At 44.3% G+C, this 20,967-nt stretch overlaps 2 protein-coding genes across 2 annotated transcripts in view; one reads left to right on the top strand and one right to left on the bottom strand.

Moving 5' to 3' along the window:
• Positions 1–4,193, bottom strand: part of LOC115120493 (cytosolic purine 5'-nucleotidase-like) — a 32,826-nt gene extending 28,633 nt beyond the window's left edge. The window contains exons 1-2 of the mRNA XM_065006196.1: positions 3,989–4,193; positions 1,007–1,139 (exon numbers count right to left, since the gene is read on the bottom strand). Of these exons, the coding sequence (XP_064862268.1) occupies positions 1,007–1,107 (101 nt within the window). The 5' untranslated portion in view covers positions 1,108–1,139; positions 3,989–4,193. The remainder of the gene's footprint in view (positions 1–1,006; positions 1,140–3,988) is intronic.
• Positions 4,194–7,502: 3,309 nt separating this feature from the next.
• Positions 7,503–13,701, top strand: LOC115126580 (glial fibrillary acidic protein-like). The gene is made up of 3 exons (XM_029656207.2): positions 7,503–8,602; positions 9,350–9,474; positions 10,128–13,701. The coding sequence occupies exons 1-3, from the start codon at positions 7,541–7,543 to the stop codon at positions 10,441–10,443; spliced, it is 1,503 nt and encodes a 500-aa protein (XP_029512067.2). The 5' UTR covers positions 7,503–7,540; the 3' UTR covers positions 10,444–13,701.
• Positions 13,702–20,967: the final 7,266 nt, after the last annotated feature.

The following is a 20,967-nucleotide window of genomic DNA, read 5'->3' as shown; positions in this document are numbered from 1 at the left end:
TGTTTCTCATGAGGACCGCCACAGGAAAGGAAGACCCATAGTTACCTCTGATGCAGAGGATAAGTTCATTAGAGTTATCAGCCTCAGATTGCAGCACAAATAAATGCTTCACAGAGTTCAAGTAGACACATCTCAACATCAACTGTTCAGAGGAGATGGTCGAATTGCAGCAAAGAAACCACTACTAAAGACACCAATAAGAAGAAGAGACTTGCTTGGGCCAAGAAACACGAGCAATGGACATTAGACGGGTGGAAATCTGTCCTAGTCTGATGAGTCCAAATGTGAGATTCTTGCTTCCAACCGCCGTGTCTTTGTGAGATGCAGAGTAAGTGAATGGATGATCTCTGCATGTGTGGTACCCATTGTGAAGCATGGAGGTGTGATGGTGCTTTTCTGGTGACACTGTCAGTGAATTATTTAGAATTTAAGGCACACTTAACCAGCATGGCTACCACAGTATTCTGCAGCGATACGCCATCTCATCTGATTTGTGCTTAATGGGCCTATCATTTGTTTTCAACAGGAAAATGACCCAACACACCTCTAGGCAGTGTAAGAGCAAGTTGACCAAGAAGGAGAGTGATGGTTTGCTGCATCAGATGACCTGGCCTCCACAATCACCCTACCTCAAACCAATTAAGATGGTTTGAAATTAGTTGGACTGCAGAGTGAAGGAAAAGCAGCAAACAAGTTCTCAGCATATGTGGGAACTCCTTCAAGACTGTTGGAATAGCAAACCAGGTGATGCTGGTTGAGAGAATGCCAAGAGTGTTTAACACTTTTTTGGTTACTACATGATTCCATGTGTTATTTCATAGTTTTGATGTTCACTATTATTCTACAATGTAGAAAATAGTAAAAATAAAGACAAACCCTTGAATGAGTAGATGTCCAAACTTTTAACTGGTACTGTACATACATACCCATGGGAACATGTCACCCCTGACAATATCAATAACTGTGGGTAACTAATATGTCACTGACAGTGTACATCCAGACATACCTATGGTAAGACTCTCTGCGGTACTTCTTCATGGCCAGCCCGTCCATGTTGGCTGGAAGGTCTGCATAGTTCTGCAGTCTGTCGCTCCATGAAGTGGTCATGTTTATACCTTTAAAATCCTCTGAAAGTCAATCTAGAGAGGGAGAAAAGAAGAGAAATTCACCTTGACATGATTCTGCAGTTTCCTCTTCTTGCGCTTTGAGCATAGGCCTAACTGAACATTATATAGGATGATCTATTTAGCGTCAAATATCTCTGAAATTTTCAAACAGGAGGAGTATGAACTCTCAAAGAGTTCACTACACTCGCTCTGCGAAACATGTACGAACGAGCCACAGTTGCAAGCCACTGCCTGAAAAACAGCTGCATTTGGACTAATTATGTAGTTCTAAGGCGGGGAGAGCCGCCGGGCGGGGAGAACCTAGTCCTCCAGTCACACCAGCTGTTTGTTATGTCAATGACAGAACAAAAAGAACCACAATAATCTTATCAAATCCCTAAACTACACTAGGCCAAGTCTGTGTGCCAAATGGCACCCTATTCCATACATAGTGTACAGGGTGCCACTTGGGACACATCCCTAGTTTGAGTCACTCTTGACGACTAAAGAAATTGAACAGCGTGCGTTGTCAATGTTCACACTTTGCAGGCCATTTCTATGCAAGACTCGGTAATGAGTTAGAGGAACAGGGGATGAATGGAAGACTAATTACTGTCCTCATCCTGACTAATGAAAAACGGTCGGCCACCAAGGTGGGAGAAATCAAAGGAGTCACTTCTTCTGGGCTACTCAGTCTGAGGGACAAAGAGCTAGGGCAGGTTAGATTAGATTAAATCGAGCACACGTGAAAGGAAATTGAGTTGCACGGTAGGCGTAACACATTATTATTCTTTTTTTTAATGATAAAAACAGAAACGAAAAGAGCCTTCAGTGCCAGCAGGCACATCTGTTCAGTGTTTAGCAGCGTAAAATTCTCAGGGGAAAGATTTATGTTTTTAGCTGTCTCCAGAGAATGACCAGTTTTTTTTAATTATTTTTTTTACATGAACTGCCTTCTCTATCTCCCAGGAGACAAGGGAAGGGGGCAGGAGAAAAAGCTGAGGTCAGCTTTTTTTTGTCACACAACTCGCAAATGACACAATACACAAACAAGCCAGAAAACCTTGAGGGGCTGAAGGGCGAGGTAGCCAGCAGAACTGACCTTGCTTACAGCAGCACTAGGGTTCCCCAGTGCCGGTGTGAGATAAGGCTCGGGAAATGTACCTCAATCCAGGGATGAGAAATGTGTTGTACTTCCAACTGTGTCGTTATCCCAACTGTTACACTGAGAAGATTGAACAACTGCTAAAAAACAAACACTCGTTCAATCTTCTCGGTGTAACAGTCGGCATATTGGGACAATTCGGAGTAAAACACATTTCTCATCCTTGGATTGAGGTACGTTTTCTGAGCAATACCTCGCGCCGGCTCCACGGTGTCTTAATATACATAGGAATGCTGTCCATCCCTAGTGCAGCTGCAAGCAAGGGGGTCAGATCTGCTGGCTAAGGGTGAGGGAAAGACATCCCCGGCAACCATGAGTCTCCTCGCTCGCAGCTGTGCTAGGGAAAAGTGACTGTTGATGAGATGCTCTGAAACTGGGTTCAGGCAAAGTGACATCACAGTGTGAACTACTCAACGGAGTAAGTTTTCTAAGGAGGCCAAGGACAGCCCTTGGCATTTTTGGCATAGATAAAAGTTTGCCTGTTCCAGCCTTATGCTCCTTGACAAACCAGTGAAGAAATGCAGAGTTATAGCTTTATTTAACATTTTGTAATGGGCTATACAATCAAAGACCAAGTTAATATTTCTATCCTCTATAGAAAATGATAGTGTTCAGACTTGTTCCAAGGTCCTACAGGGAACACTGGACCTGCCTTGTCAGACCAGTCAATGCTGATGATGCACCATGCCAGATATGTTTTTGATGAAAAAAAAAAAACAGATAGCTAACGTTATGTAGCAGCTAACTAATTTTTACGTTTGCTAAAAGAATGGGCAAATCAACACAAGGTTTTTAAAAAAAAAAGTCACGTAAACTAGCAGTAACTACTCCATTTGAGTAGCAAGCAATAATCAGCTGAGCTACGCTAGCTAGCATGGTAGCTAACAGTAATTTTGTGGCCAACAAAAAAGTGATAAGTTAGTGAGGTCACATTTTAAATTCAGCAGCTAGGTATGTGCTTTAAAAGGGTGCAATATGAATAAATCACTTGCTAATATTTCGCCTGAGTTCAGTTTGTGACAAAACAACCAGTCATTGTGTAGAGAATCATTGTACAATCTACTATATTTTCCATAAACAAAAATATTGTATTTTCAGCTGTTTGAAGCTGGTATACAAAACCTAAACTTAAGAACGGGAAGCATAGAAAACGCGCACATACAACAGATCTGCCGCTTCTTAGACTTGTTTTCAATAATGACATATCTATAATCTGTATTTCTATGTGAATTTGGTTGGGTCGCCCAAAAAAAAGTAACATATTGCATCTTTAATAACTAGGTTTAGCTAATTGTTAGCCTGCATATATACTGTAGTTACCTTTTAATTATAGGCTCAGCTCGCGCAGGGCTTGTCATTATGCGCTTATCTTGCCAGCACAAACAATGGTCTCGGTCAAATCACCTTTTCTTTGCTTGCAGGTCGCCAAGGGGGTTAGCTAGTAATGTAGCTAGTTATAGCTACCTTGTCAGCTAACAGCTGATTAGGGAGTTTAGCATTAAATACTAAGGTTAGGCAATTTACAAAATGGACGTTAGCTAAAGACACAATTGAACTATTTTGTCGCATTTATTAGCATTATGCTAAGCTAGCTAGCAGGTTACAAAAACAACCATTCACATCTGCTCCCCCTTCACGGAAAAGCCAAAGTGGCAGACTGTCTATAGTAGAATAGAACAAAAACGAGTGTTCTGTGACCGATTTTCCATACACTCACCTCTGTATTCCTCGATAAAGCAACAACTGCACCGTTTGATAATCTGAACATGCGCTGCATACACGATCAACGTGGAACAAAATCGAAAAAAGTATCTGAAATGCACTCGCAGAAGAACAAGTAGATACGTTATGCATACACAGTCCGTGGAGATATGATTCTTTCGCAATTTCTTGAAAAAGCTCTCTACTGACAGTGGATTGTTACGGAGGCAGTGGGCGGTGTTTTTCTGCTGTAAGGGGGAGGGACACAAATTGTATTATTGAAATGTGATGTTTTTAGGCTGAATACAATTCTGATATCATCAATGGGCCATCAATGAGACTACTGTTGCAATTCCTTTCATTCACTAAATGCATTTCGAATAAAAATACAATTGTGATTTCGTAATTTCACACGTTTCACTGCAAACAAGGATGTGACTAGGTGGCAGTTCCACATGATGAAGGTCTAAGGGCCAGGCTCCAGTCTGTTATTGCTGTCTCCCTAATCTACCTGTGTCTCCGCTGCTGTTAGCAGTTTTAATGACAGGGGGACAAAGTACTGTTTATATCTGTTCAGCCTGCAACTAGGCACCCTATAACACCTCCCCGTTGGCATCAGCTGGAACTCTGTGTTCAGTGCATGTGTGGAGTCCGATATGACCCTGTCCTGGAGAGAGGAGGGAAGTGTCATGACTATAATCTTTCCTGTTCTCTTAGTCAGTGTCAAGATTTGGGCTTTGAGCTACACCGTCAGGTTACCAAACCATGTAACAGTGAGCTGCACCGTCAGGTTACCAAACCATGTGACAGTGAGCTACACCATCAGGTTACCAAACCATGTGACAGTGAGCTACACCATCAGGTTACCAAACCATGTGACAGTGAGCTACACCATCAGGTTACCAAACCATGTAACAGTGAGGTGCCCCGTCAGGTTACCAAACCATGTAACAGTGAGCTGCACCGTCAGGTTACCAAACCATGTAACAGTGAGCTGCACCATCAGGTTACCAAACAATGTAACAGTGAGCTGCACCGTCAGGTTACCAAACCATGTGACAGTGATCTACACCATCAGGTTACCAAACCATGTAACAGTGAGCTGCACCGTCAGGTTACCAAACCATGTAACAGTGAGCTGCACCATCAGGTTACCAAACCATGTAACAGTGAGCTGCACAGTCAGGTTACCAAACCATGTAACAGTGAGCTACACCATCAGGTTACCAAACCACGTAACAGTGAACTGCACCGTCAGGTTACCAAACCATGTGACAGTGAGCTGCACCGTCAGGTTACCAAACCACGTAACAGTGAACTGCACCGTCAGGTTACCAAACCATGTAACAGTGAGCTGCACCGTCAGGTTACCAAACCATGTGACAGTGAGCTACACCATCAGGTTACCAAACCATGTGACAGTGAGCTACACCATCAGGTTACCAAACCATGTGACAGTGAGCTACACCATCAGGTTACCAAACCATGTAACAGTGAGGTGCCCCGTCAGGTTACCAAACCATGTAACAGTGAGCTGCACCGTCAGGTTACCAAACCATGTAACAGTGAGCTGCACCATCAGGTTACCAAACCATGTAACAGTGAGCTGCACCGTCAGGTTACCAAACCATGTGACAGTGATCTACACCATCAGGTTACCAAACCATGTAACAGTGAGCTGCACCGTCAGGTTACCAAACCATGTAACAGTCAGCTGCACCATCAGGTTACCAAACCATGTAACAGTGAGCTGCACAGTCAGGTTACCAAACCATGTAACAGTGAGCTACACCATCAGGTTACCAAACCACGTAACAGTGAACTGCACCGTCAGGTTACCAAACCATGTGACAGTGAGCTGCACCGTCAGGTTACCAAACCACGTAACAGTGAACTGCACCGTCAGGTTACCAAACCATGTGACAGTGAGCTGCACCGTCAGGTTACCAAACCATGTAACAGTGAACTGCACCATCAGGTTACCAAACCATGTAACAGTGAGCTGCACCATCAGGTTACCAAACCATGTAACAGTGAACTGCACCATCAGGTGACCAAACCATGTAACAGTGAACTGCACCGTCAGGTTACCAAACCATGTAACAGTGAGCTACACCGTCAGGTTACCAAACCATGCAACAGTGAGCTACACCGTCAGGTGACCAAACCATGTAACAGTGAGCTACACCGTCAGGTTACCAAACCATGTAACAGTGAGCTACACCGTCAGGTGACCAAACCATGTAACAGTGAGCTACACCGTCAGGTGACCAAACCATGTAACAGTGAGCTACACAGTCAGGTGACCAAACCATGTAACAGTGAGCTACACCATCAGGTGACCAAACCATGTAACAGTGAGCTGCACCATCAGGTTACCAAACCATGTAACAGTGAGCTACACCGTCAGGTTACCAAACCATGTAACAGTGAGCTACACCGTCAGGTTACCAAACCATGTAACAGTGAACTACACCATCAGGTTACCAAACCATCCATGTACAGTAACAATGCCATAGCGTATGATTGACCCAATAGTAGATCGGTGAATAATCTGCCCACTGGGCATTAGAATCTGTCTATCATCCATCTCATGTCATATTTAAAGATACAAATGTCTGCTAACGCTATTTGTAATACGAGGCTATATAAACCCAACACTGTCTACATCCATCCATCTAACCACATGCACCTAGCCTTGTATTTAGCTGCATCTGTCCCATCCCAAACTCTAGTGCCGTGCAGTATGAGTTGCGTCAACAGAGGGCAGCGTCACACAACCGTTTCCATGGGAGGTGTGGAGAGAGGTCTGATTTTGGAAAGCTGCATGATGACGAAGGATGATACAGGGATATTTACAAACTAAATCTAGCCATGTCAGAAATGTGCATGATTCTCTGCATGACAATATCTGAAGTAGGCCTATTGACTTAGAGACAAGACGCTTCATAGTTCATGGTTCAAAATTGTAGTTTCAAATTATGTAGAAGGACATGTATTACGTTCAGTAATGGGAGGAGTAGCTCACAAATGGCAGTAACACTTCAGGTTCATCTTCTAAAATAATATACATTTCAGCATTTACTACAGGTTTTAGGCTACAGAATAAATGTGTTAGGTAGCCTTAAACGTATCCTAAGCCCAATAGTATTGAGAATGAAAACTGCATAGGTTTAGAACATTAAATATAGTTTAGTGCAATGTGTCCAGTCTCCTCAGAGGTGAGTGGCTAAAACGAGATATATAGTATTTCTTGCTGAAATCAGCACTGCGCCAAAACGGACAGTTCCATCTACCGACTCTAGCGTCCAAAATAGGTGCGGCTCCTTAGATGTGAGTTTAATCACAAATATAAATGTGGTTATTAACCATTTGAAAGTGCTTATAATCAATGACTCAGTATATTTAAAGGTATTTGATGAGAGGTTGTTTTACCTGGTAAATCTGCAGTGGCCAGTTGGGCAGGCTAGAGGTTGCCATCAGCCGGCTTTAATTATTGATCGTTGGGAGGTCCCCCTATAAAAAGGAGACGCGCCTCCTGCTCTGCTCCCTTTCATCACTCGCCAAGATGAGCTACGGATCTGACTTCAATTCCGCTTCTTCCTACCGAAAGATGTTCGGGGAGTCTCCCCGTTACTCCAGCTCTCCATCCCGGATGAGCAATGCCTCTTTACGCAGCGGCGGTTACCGGTCCCACTCTCAGTCCCGGAGCATGGGCTCTAACCTGGGCTCCTCTTTCCACCAGAAGAGGTCCTCTGGCCGGTCCTACTCGCAGATGCCCATGCCGATGGAGAACTTGGATTTCGCCCAGAGCACGGTGCTCAACAATGAGTTCAAAATCATCCGCACCAACGAGAAGGAGCAGATGATGGGGCTCAATGACCGCTTTGCCATGTTCATCGACAAGGTTCGCAACTTGGAACAGCAGAACAAGGTGCTCGAGACCGAGCTGGTGACCCTGCGTCAGAGGCAGACGGAGCCCTCGCGCCTGGCAGACCTGTACCAGCAGGAGATCCGCGAGCTGCGCTCCCAGCTCGACGAGGTGAACGGCGAGAAGTCCCAGATCCTCATCGAGCGTGACAACATCGAGGAGGACCTGCAGAAGCTCCGCGGCAAATACGATGACGAGTACCGCCTGCGGGAGGAAGCCGAGCAGACCCTCAAGGCGTTCAAGAAGGACGTGGACGACGCCACCATGGTGCGTTTAGACCTGGAGAAGAAGGTAGAATCGCTCCTCGACGAGATCAACTTCATGAGGAAGGTGCACGAGGAGGAGGTGGCCGAGCTTATGAACATGATCCAAGCCGCCCAGGTGTCCGTGGAGATGGAGGTCTCCAAACCTGACCTCACCTCTGCCCTGAAGGAGATTCGAGGCCAGTACGAGTCCATGGCCTCAAAGAACCTCCATTCCGCCGAGGAGTGGTACAAGTCGAAGTTCGTTGACCTCAATGAGCAGGCCACCCGTAGCCAGGAGGCGATGCGCGCCAGCCGGGAGGAACTCAACGAGTTCCGGAGGCAGCTCCAGTCCAAGACCATCGAGATTGAGAGCCTGAGGGGAACCAACGAGTCCCTGGAAAGGCAGCTCAACGAGATGGAGGAGAGGCACAACCAGGAGATTGGCCAGTACCAGGTAAGACATTATTTGTTTACTTTAAATACACTTAAAAGCTCAAATGTGAGCTTATCTTTCTTGCAGTTTGTTTACAAACATGTCCAGGATAAAGCAAGAGATAAATAACTGTTTCGTTTGGAAAGATGTTGCATTTAACCATGTGCAAAAAAAATGTATAATTCTGATTAAAACAAAAATCACAATTTCTGTTCTAATAAAAGTGGGGAATTTAGCTTTATGACATTATTTCAGAGCTATTAAATTGTTTTACTAAAATGCACAACACGAGAGCTGTAAAATAAAAGTGTTGAGATGACAGCAGGAGCTGTTCACTCTCCATGGTGCTGAAACTATTCCGGTGGCGTGATAAGACGCTCTGTCACCGGTTATCGGGCTGCGGTTGAAATAGTCTTTTAGCTCTTTTTGAGTTTGGAAGTTGAAAACCATTGTTCTAATTTTAAAATACGCACGCGCCTCTCGTTGTAACTGCTTTGTGTTGTACTTAGTAACTGAGAAACCCATTGACTGCTCTCTTATAACCGTATTTTATTTGGCGTTAGTGCGTCTCTGTACATAGTGATGAAATATTATTTGGAGAGCGGCTGGTTCTGGTTATTTAAAATCGAATTTATAAGTCTTATTGTTATCGTTATTCTCTTGAGTCAGGCATCACCAACACTCAGAAGAAAGGTAGGCTATATTAAAACAACACTTTTAGGGTTGCCACCGTTTCAAAATGTGTTTTCTACTTCAATATGTTACCAGGACAACATGGCCGAGATGGACAATGACCTGAGGACCACTAAGAGCGAGATGGCTCGTCACCTGCGGGAGTACCAGGACCTGCTGAATGTCAAGATGGCGCTGGATATTGAAATTGCTGCATACAGGTACTTAATATAATCATATATAATAACATAATATATGCAATTTAGCAGATGCTTTTACCCAAAGACACTTAGTCATGCAAACATTTTACATAGCTTGTATTCATAACTCATCCTTGTAATCACAACATCACAATGATGTATTACTGTAACATACACATTGATATCCTAGCTTTCATATAGTTACAGTAGATGTATTAAACTTGAAAATGTCATGCCTAAATACCTGCATGACCTACACATGATCAGCATCACTTTAAAAAGATCCTGATCAATCAATGACATACATTTAGAAGTCATTAGCCACACGCCCTGAGGTGACCTAGCATTACTCTCCTGGGGTAGCATGGGCTGGTCACCTGACTCGTTTATATTTTAACCTGTATTTAACCAACCCCCCTCTATCTCCCTTCCTCCCCTCCCGCTATCTCTACATCTCTCCTTCCTTTCCCTCTTCCCCTTCTTTCTTCTCCTCCCATCCCTCCCTCTGTCACACTCCCTCCCTAACACCCCCCCTCCCTCTTCCCCTTCTTTCTTCTCCTCCCATCCCTCCCTCTGTCACACTCCCTCCCTAACACCCCCCCTCCCTCTTCCCCTTCTTCTCCTCCCATCCCTCCCTCTGTCACACTCCCTCCCTAACACCCCCCTCTCCTCAGGAAACTCCTGGAGGGGGAAGAGACTCGCATCGGCACAGGTATCACCTACTCCAGCCCCAGCATGAACATGAGGTCCTCCGAGATGAGGTCCTTCGGGATGAGGTCCTCCGGGATGAGGTCCTCCGACATGACCTCCTCCGGCGACGTGGACTTGCCCAGCATGGGCAGCTACAACCAGACCACCAGGTACACCACCATCTCTGGAGGATCCCAGAAGGACGAGGGAAAGGACCAGGAGGATGGGCAGAGCAAGTCTGGCAAGGGGTCCAACGATGGAGACCAGAAGGGGTCCAGCGACGCCAACCAGAAAATCTAGACTCTCCCCTTCCCTTAGGTTTAACCTTACACCTTCCATCCCCTCCCTCCTACTCCCCATCCCCCTCTCCCCCTTCACAGGGGTATTCTCAGAGAGGAATCCGTTATAGTTTAGACTCTACTACTACTACTGTGTAACCTACCACTATCCAACAACCAATCACTGTACTTCTCGCCACTCTACTCTTACTATGACAACAACAAAGTAGTTACAGGCACACTTCTGGCCCTATCAGGAGACACGTAGGTTATTGTGGTGATAGGAACATACAGTTCAGTACAATACTCCCAACAGTTTACTCTCACTTTGGGCTCGCGCTATTGTATGGCACTAGCCTGGTTTAACCAGACTGAACGCTGCGCTCACTAGAAACAGTGAAACACAGCTAAATCCGTCTAGGACGCCAGGCTAGTTTGGCATCGAGCTGTGATAGATGTCATTCAGTTCAAGAAATAATCACGCGCTACTGCCACCGCCTATGATAATATTCTCTATACACATTCCATAGGGGGAGGTGTGTGTGTGTGTGTGTGTGTGTGTGAGAGAGTTTGAATTTGTGCACGGAAAATAAAAATCCAAAACATATCAGCTTGTTAACACGTCTACTACATCCACATACTACAATATGAAGGGAAGCACCTGTATGGTACGGAGGTGAGAGCTAGAGATCGACCAAGTTGTTAAAGGAGCACACAGTTATTCAAAGTCAGCAGACAACCAACAAGATCTGTGATCTTGCTGAGCCATTTTTGCCTTATCTACAACGCAGATAATATTGCGAACTCTTGCGTTTCAATGCAATGCAGATAAAATTCTTTATTTTTTTCAGACAAAACATCACGAGTAACACAATCAGACTATATCTAAAAGGCTTGTTCGTACCCTGGCCTCGTCACTGTCAATAGCATCTGCCTTATGATCCTGGTCCACTCAAATCTGTATGACAACAGCGCGTAGCTGTTTAAACTGCTCCAGAACCAGAACTCAACCAACAACGGTTCCATCAAACGCATAATTACTCTCCAAGATTGCTCGTGATGCCAATTAATCAAACTTCTACAAAAGTCCAGTCCAGTCAGAAACGTGATTTCCCGGTGTTTTATAGATGTTTACACACTACGCGGTTGGAATAATTCAGTGAAATTGTGAAAATGACGATAATGCCCTTTTAGTGTAAGCGCTGATTGCTGTTTGAATAGACCGCCTGACATTTCAGCCTGAAAGTGAAACTAGCTAATAATCAAACTGTTATTTGCATGATGTAGCATATCTCAAGCTTGCATGGTGACAGATTGTTAGAGGGCCATACTTCATATTCACACACTTATAACGTATAGTCGGAAATCAATGGGAGGCTAGGTTCCACACTTCATTGCCAGTGCTTTACATCGCCATGTACACAACACTCGTTTTAGAACATGAGGTTGTACGCGCTTAGTTGGCCAGTAGGTTCGACTTGAAATGAATGCCATCATTTAGACAGGATGTGACATTGTCCTCAGCCACGCTGCTTGGTTCTTGTGTAATGATTATGCTAATGATGAGGATGTCCGTCATGACGGGAGTCATATTCAGGGCACTTATATATCGATCTAGATGAGATTTCATTTGTACTGACGATCAGTTTGTGCAGGCCATGACTGGTTACAAGAAAAGGGGCAATGGGAGAAGTAGAAAGAAAAGTAGGAGGTGTGGGACTCAGAAACAGGGAGAAAGGAAATGAAAGAGAGAGAAGATGAGCTACCTTTAAATTCTCTTTCTCACGACAGGCTCAATCAATCAAATAGAGAATGCGTACGTAGCGAATGACGTTTTAGCACGAATGCATGGGCTTCTACACGGTCCAATAGGGTGTGACGGACAGAATGGTATGCATAAACCCCATTTCCCACGTTCCATTGCGGACTCCTGAAGCTCGTTTGAATTAACAGCGACGTCCAGCCTCCGAACAGTACCACATCACGACACTACGCCTTAGGAACACCACAACTAACAAGCCAAACAAACACGTAAACAAAAAAAAGGCAAAAGTACAGAAAAATGGACCGGATCATGATGCTTTTGAAGCACCATGACCTCTGAAAAATACGGCCGTGACGGAGTTATGTCTGTAGTGAATGATCATGAATGATCTCACCAATAGAAATCTGTATGTTAGGACACTAGGCAGCCCTTTTGTTTCCTTCTTGTGTATTGTCCAGGATTCAACACAACTACTTCTGTCTTCTTACCGCTGTATCTTAGCTTGAGTGCCAGTCTATTTCTGCTATGTTGCCAGCTCATTGTCTCTCATTGACAGAGAGTTGGCAAGAGAGCACAAACAAATCTGGAACTAGGCTACCTCTGTATCTATGTCTGTCTGACTGTCTGTCACGGCCCTCTAAGCCCTGACCGGCTGCACTCACTCACCCTGCGAATGGAAACCACTGATTGTACAACAAACTACAGAAAGCTGTTGATTGGTGGAGATGTGGTTGCCGTTGTTTTACACAAGGCTTGCGTTACTAAGTGTCTGGAGTTGTATGTGTTTGTATATGCGGACAGTTTCCTAGGGTAACTCATAGTGGGGAATCAGGTTGGGAAAATCAGAAAGTTTGGCCTACCGTTTCCTTAATTCTTGAGCTCCAATGTAAAGGAAATTTACAAAGGAAAACTGGTTGCAAGTACAAGCACAGCTACATCGACAAGTACAAATATGAGTACAAGTACAAGTAGCCTTGTACACAACCACAGGTATAAGTTTAGAATAGCTATGACTTCAACATAATCAAGAGGGTCACAGGTGTCTAAATACCATTGCAACAAGCCTCACTACTACTACTGCAGCACTGCCAAACTTTTCTAAAATGCATGTGCGGCAAAAACAACTTTTCGTGTACCGACAGAAACAATACATGGAATGAATGCTAGAGTGTTGTCAAAATGCCTTAAAACACCAGCCGCTCTAACTGAATGGGTCCTGACTTGCACTTCAAGTTAAACCTCCACTTAGCCTCCCATAGATATCAACGCAAGTGGAAATAGGACTTAAGTGGAAGTCGGGATTCATGTGCGTCTGCGTGTGGTTATGTTTAGGATGTTTTATTCTCAACCATCTTCCTCTAGCGTTAAGAGCAACAGCTACCATGCGGAACTGAATAACTGAAAACATGTCAACGCTTAGTATCTGAATGTAGTTTGATGGGCTACGCTCTGACTCTGTACCTTACTGCTGATGTATGGCACACACCAATAAAGACTTAAGATATTAAGACTGTATCTCTGGGCTTGTTGTGTCTTTCTGATGGGTGTTTAAAGGACTTGCCTCGTGGGGTGAGCGAGCATACCAAACTGGGCACAATTCCACGTCTATTCCACGTCGGTTCATTGTAATTTCATTGAAATGACGTGGAAACAACGTTGATGCAGCCAGTGTGTGCCCAGTGGACTGCACTAACTATTTGACTTCCGATGCGCTGAAACACATTAGACCCAAACTCAAACCTTTAACAGTAATGTTTCCCATGTGCACTCAGTCACGGGAGATCTCAACCAAGCCAAATGACATCATACATCGACGAATGGGTGGCTCCTACTATAAAGTAGTCATTTTTAAGCGGTAATGCAGTCATTAGGGTGGTAATGGACCAATCAAGCGAGGTTTAGTACATCTATGAAGAAAACATGTCATCCCATTTACTAATGAGATTCTAATCTTATTCAGACAAGATTAACAGTGGTATGATGGAAAGTGGTTTTCCACTCTTGGTCATGCTAGGTAAATGAATCTAAGAAATATGCAGGATCTCACTTTAGATGAATCAAGCTTTACGTGAGCATCTTCTGTGATTCATCTAGCGTTACATGTGTTAATGATTCTATCAAAGCCTAGGTTGTTCATTAGAAGTTGAATGTGCAATAGATGACTACATTAGTAGGCCCATTCACTCTCGCAGTTCACTTTCCAGTTAGAGCGCTTTTGTTCATGTTGTTAATGATGAAAGGAGTAGGTAGGAATGTAAGAATGATCATTGAACAACTCACAAATAAACTCATGAATAAAGAACAAAAGATGTTCATTTCATTTTGAATGTCCCGCCCCTCCATCTGTCAGGTGGGAAATGATTGACAGTTGTTGTAGATGTTTGAACATCTCTGTGTCAAGAAGTGATGCTGAGACAATAAGGGCACAACCACCTTGACCGTTTGGTTATGGCTGTAGTCTGCTCTCCAGTGCCATGGTAGAGAGACACCTTTATAGATTGTCTGCTGTGTTGACCTTTGTATCTCTTCCTCTACCTACCTCATACACACACAAGCGCACACACATACACAAGCACACACACACACACACACTCCCGCACAAAACCCTCCCAACACCCAGGCCTTGGGCCTCCATGGACCCCCTGTAAGCCCCTCTCTCCCTGCAGCCTCGGTGCCTGTGGGCCGGGCCGGATTGGGCTGGGCGGTTCTGTGTGTGTGACGCACTCTGCAGTCCTTCAAAGATTTATACCCCTGCAATGCTGCCGAGTGGAATGTCTAGCGAGAGGCTCACACAGTGGCACGCCATGTAAAAGCCCTGTTATGAAACAGCCCTGCATCAGATCAGACCGTCCTGCACCGGAGCTATGCCTTTCTTACCTTGTTACGCAGGTCCCAACTTAACAACCCTGCTCAGAACATTCAGAGATGTTGCCAGATGTGTATTTTAGAGAGTGAAGCAAATGCTGTCAAGAGTGGATGGCTCAGAGGCCAATGCAAGAAACAATCAATCACTCAAGGTCAGTGTAGCGTGCTGATGGCTAATTTCCTGCTAGCGTCAGTATGTTGCGCACATGCAGTTAACACACTGTGTCACGCATAATGTTTTCCTTACAGTGGAAATTATTAACTTAAATGACTTAGTTGGAGTGTATTGGATAGGGGGACAAACACTGGATAACCCCAGTAGCTCAATAGCGTGATAGCGACATATGTTCTAAAATACCTCTACAACGAACTACGTGAACAGAGAGAGGAATGACTAAGGCAATCATGACTAGTCAGCTTGTCAGGCAATGGCATCTGTTTTGAGGAAACATTCTATCTCTATATATCTCTCTCAGGGTCTCGCTCTCCCTGTTTCACCCCTGTTCTCTCTATCTTTCTCCCTCTCCCTCTCCCTCCCCCTCCCTCCTCGTCCTCCCTCTCTCTGTGAGGGATGTTCTGAAAAAGATAAAACAGGTTCATTTCCGGGGTCATGGCGATGAGTCTCAATCTCCTCTCTGTTGGTGGTGGACGGGGAAATGACAATGAGGCCGGAGACTGTGGCTGCGGAGCAAAGGACGTCATAAACCACACACACACACACACACACACACACACACACACACACACACACACACACTTGACTGGGGCTGGGGGAACGAGGGAGGCCATAAACTTCATCTGGCCATCAGCGCCTCGGATCAATGCAATCACCCCTCTGTGGGAGAACAAGAGAAGGAGTGAGTCATCATGGTACCAGGCAGGTCACCCGTGATACAAGTCAGTATTTGACGCCCATCCATGTCTGAGGACGTTGGGAGATGTGGAGACCTGCCACTAGGGGCAACAGTGAGCGCTGTTACCTTCAAGTAGGTTTCAGTTTTGTGGATGGGGATGGTGGATGGGCACCAAACGTTGCATGTTCGAATTCAGCGATATAATAAAAATTGTAAAAAATTAAGCCTATCCCAAACCTTAACCATTCAGAGTTAATGCCTTGAACACTTCTGACATTTGAGAAACACTGATGAACGTGTAATTTTGACGTGAGACTGTGAGAGCTTGTAGCACAGCACGGACAGATGCAGAGTCACACACACATATTCACACATCACGCACACACACACACCTCCATAAATCATCTCATTACTTCATCAGTCACTACTTACTGTGACAAGTATGGACAGTACGTCAAAATCCCTGAACCCAAGGGCCCACTGAAAACAACAGTTACGATACATTACCATTACATTCTATATATATATATATATATATATATATATATATATATTCCCTATAGCAACAGTATGATATCAGCCTGCAGCCTATTCTAATGAAATGAAATCACCCACAGCTCTGACCTCTGCTGCTCCTTACCCCGGTGGGAGTAGACGCATTCATCACACTCTCTCAAAGGCTTACCGGTCACTTAGTCCACCCACAGACCCATAAACAGAGCACACACACACACTCATGTGGACACGTAAGCAGATGCGCGCGCACACACACACACACACACACACACACAGTCTCTCCCGCCCACCACTACTTCAATGGGCCGTAAAAAATATTAAAAAACACATTCCGGAATCAAGGCAAGGAATACGACTGTTACTGAAAAATTCCTGACGTTGTAGCTTTAACCCACATGTTATGTATCACCTGATGGCAAACAGGAAGAGGGAGGAATTATTGGTTGTAAAATGGTGGACGTGCTGCAGTCTCCCATCTCAAGGTCGCGTTAGAAAGTGATTGAGCATCTTCAAAAGTCACCGTCCAGGGCTGTTGATGTCATCAGTCGGCGTCCTGAGGGTTATCGTTAAGCTTGAACTCTGTGCCTAATGAATGTGAGAGAATAGTATGGCCTTCCATCTTTTACCAGTACCAGTGGAGGCTGGTGGGAGGAGCTATAGGAGGACGGGCTCATTGTAATGGCTGGAATAGAATGAACGGACAAGAGTCAAACATGTGGTTTGATATTGTTCCAAATAATTCCATTCCAGCCATTACAATGAGCCCATCCCCCAATAGCTACTCCCACCAGCCTTAACTGACCAGAACATGAATATGTAAATAGGCATGTTGTATTAAACACACTGTATTTGGAATATGCAGATGCTGTGCAGGACCTATGATCTATTTATCCAATCTTTGTAATGTTTCAAAATCCTTTTTTTCTAGGCAGACATAGACAATCAACGTGTAAAAACAACTATTAGGAAAACACTTCTTTGCATAGCTTGATCTTGTTACCTGTAAACAGTGTTAATTCGGGGTCGCTAGCGGCTGCTGTTGCCTTGGATACTGTTGCTAACGTCCCACTGTGCTCTAGCGGCCTTGAGAGCGACCTCTCAGACAGACAGACACACACACACACAGAGTCCTGTCAGTGCCTGGTCTTGCATCCAAAAGACAAAGAAGATCAGACATCACAGTTTAAACTCAGGGACCAGTAACCTCTCAGTCAGTAGGATCCCAAGCCTACAGGTTCAGTATTCAGGCACCAGTAACCTCTCAGTCGATAGGATCCCAAGCCTACAGGTTCAGTAGTCAGGGACCAGTCATTGTATCATTCAGTGGCTGCAGACAGAGCCCCAGCTGGTCATATTACAGAGACTATTACAAACAGGACAGTATGTTTTTTTTATCATGGTGAATTCTCATAGAGGTGTGTTGTGTGTTGTCGTGGCAGTTTACTGTGATTGGAAAGTGTCCCACATCCAGCAAATAATAGGCAAGCGTTGTTTTAGTAGCCTGCTGCCAGCAGTAGCTTTATATCAGTAGTCTGACAGTCTCCAATGTCCCCGGCCCATTACACAGACGTATATGTGGTGCCCCTCTGGGAAATCATAGAAACAGCATAAGTCAAATGATGTGGGAGCCCAGAGTCCAACAATCATTATTACTGCAGATTAAAGGGAACATCAAAAACAAAAGGTGTCTTCAACAAAAGAGCTGCAGGGGATAAGAATAACACAGGATATTGACATGGCAAAGGCCTACAGAATAACACAGGATATTGACATGGTAAAGGCCTACAGAATAACACAGGATATTGACATGGTAAAGGCCTACAGAATAACACAGGATATTGACATGGTAAAGGCCTACAGAATAACACAGGATATTGACATGGTAAAGGCCTACAGAATAACACAGGATATTGACATGGTAAAGGCCTACAGAATAACACAGGATATTGACATGGTAAAGGCCTACAGAATAACACAGGATATTGACATGGTAAAGGCCTACAGAATAACACAGGATATTGACATGGTAAAGGCCTAAAAATAGAGTATTGATAAGGTAATAAAACCCCAAAAAACATGTGACCATCAAAACCATATCAAAAGTACTGCATGGACAAAAAATAGCGTATTGATAAAGAAAATCCCACTGAGCACACACTGGTTGAATCAATGATGTTCCCACATCATTTGAATGGAATTACGTTGAACCGACATGGAAGAGATGATGAATTGACATCTGTGCCCAGTGGGATAATCCAGAAACCAGGAGTATGTCCAAGCATACTATAATACAGCTAGCAGCTACACCAAGCACATCTCCAATTACTACAATCAGTGCTTCCCCATGAATGAGAAAAAAACAACTGTGTCACATTACCCAAAAGGATAAGTGACTCAGGACTCTCCCTGCTATGAAAACAGCGTGTTTTTCCCCCCAGCTGGTGCTAATTATAGATCAGACCGACTCAACAGAGCGAGACAGACAGAAGCAGTTAAACCCTGAACAAAGGGATCGGCTGTGCTGCTGCTGTCACCATGGACACCGTGCACTAGTCTTATATCATCTCCCCTGGAGGAGATGGAACAGTCTATTCCCTGGTATTATCTGTACTGAGCCCAGAGCCCTAAGCCCTGAACCCTGAGCCCCCGAACCATGAGCCCTGAACCCTGAGTCCTGAACCTTGAGGGGTCCAGCAGCAGAGGCAGAAGAAACAGAACAGACCTACAGTATCTAACCCCATTAGAGACTCAGTAACGGTTCAACAAGACACACACACACACACACACACACACACACACACACACACACACACACACACACGCCATCAGCCTAACTGTTCAGATGGATAGACAGACCAGCCTGGGGAGGAAGACTGTGTTACTCTCTGTCTCTTTATACAGCTGACTGGGTTGGTGTGCAATATGAGAATCCAGCTGAGCTCTCCCCTGTCTGTCATACAGCAAGCTAGAATGGGAATACATAGTCCTGCTGTGTAGTTCTGGGCTGATCCCTCACCTTCCTCATGATCATTGATGCCCCACGAGGTGAGATCTTGCATGGAGCACCAGACCGAGGGTAATCACCGTCATCTTGAACTTCTTCCATTTTCTAATAATTGCACCAACAGTTGTTGGCTTCTCACCAAGCTGCTTGCCTATTGTCCTGTAGCCCATCCCAGCCTTGTGCAGGTCTACATTTTTATCCCCGATGTCCTTACACAGCTCTCTGGTCTTGGCCATTGTGGAGAGGTTGGAGTCTGTTTGATTGAGTGTGTGGACAGGTGTCTTTTATACAGGTAACGAGTTCAAACAGGTGCAATTAATACAGGTAATGAGTGGAGAACAGGAGGGCTTCTTAAAGAAAAACTAACAGGTCTGTGAGAGCCTGAATTCTTATTGGTTTGTAGGTGATCAAATACTTATGTCATGCAATAAAATGCAAATGAATTACTTAAAAATCATACAATGTGATTTTCTGGATTTTTGTTTTAGATTCCGTCTCTCACAGTTGAAGTGTACCTATGATAAAAAATTACAGACCTCTACATGCTTTGTAAGTAGGAAAACCTGAAAAATCGGCAGTGTATCAAATACTTGTTCTCCCCACTGTATATAACTGCTATACCTATATTGATGGATGTTATAGTTAGTGTTGTGAGTCAGTGTGTTGATGTGGAGTGTGTCTCTGCAAAACTCCTCTTAAAGCCAAGCCTTTTCTCCTCCTGTACCTGGGGAGCCCAACGCCACGTCACGCCACTGCCGTTCTGACTGCGGCAGAGGATGGGAAAGAGACCGTGTGGGTAGATCAAAGCATAAATGCAGGATAGCATTTGTTTTCATTTGCATTAGTTTACATTACAAGTGATTGTTTTTGCAGACTTACAGTATAACACATCCATCTTAGAATTGCATAGCAACATGTTCCTTGTTGTACATCACATGACAGAGAAAAGCAGTCAGCCCACATAAAATAAATACTACATTGTACTATAGAATACTATAGTACTTAATATGGAATTACAGTGCATTCTGAAGGTATTCCGACCCTTTTTCCAAAGTTGTTACATTACAGCCTTATTCTAAAATATATGACATTGTTTTTTCCCCTCATCACTCTACACACAATACCCCAGAATGACAAAGCAAAAACAGAAAAAAATACATTTTTGCTAATTTATTAAAAAGAATGACTGAAAAATAACATTTACATAAGTATTCAGACATTTTACTCATTACTTTGTTAAAGCACCTTTGGCAGCAATTACAGCCTTGAGTGTTATTGGGTATGACGCTACAAGCTTGGCACATCTGTATTTGGGGAGTTTCTCCCCATTCATCTCTGCAGATCCTCACAAGCTCTGTCAGGTTGGATGGGGAGCATCGCTGGACAGCTATTTTCAGGTCTCTCCAGAGATGTTAGATAGGGTTCGAGTCCAGTCTCTGGCTGGGCCACTCAAGGACATTTAGAGATTGTCCCAAAGCCACTTCCTGTTGGAAGGTGAACCTTCGCCCCAGAATGAGATCCTGAGTGCTCTGGAGCAGGTTT

The sequence above is a fragment of the Oncorhynchus nerka genome, linkage group LG21 (genome assembly GCF_034236695.1).
Source record: "Oncorhynchus nerka isolate Pitt River linkage group LG21, Oner_Uvic_2.0, whole genome shotgun sequence".
Lineage (NCBI taxonomy): Eukaryota > Metazoa > Chordata > Actinopteri > Salmoniformes > Salmonidae > Oncorhynchus > Oncorhynchus nerka.
This window is presented reverse-complemented; position numbering and strand designations above follow the sequence as displayed.

Coding starts and splice junctions, on each gene's coding strand:
- LOC115126580 (XM_029656207.2), top strand. CDS start 7,541: ATGAGCTACGGATCTGACTTCAATTCCGCTTCTTCCTACCGAAAGATG. Junction 8,603..9,349: donor AGGAGATTGGCCAGTACCAG/GTAAGACATTAT, acceptor ATATGTTACCAG/GACAACATGGCCGAGATGGA. Junction 9,475..10,127: donor ATTGAAATTGCTGCATACAG/GTACTTAATATA, acceptor CCCTCTCCTCAG/GAAACTCCTGGAGGGGGAAG.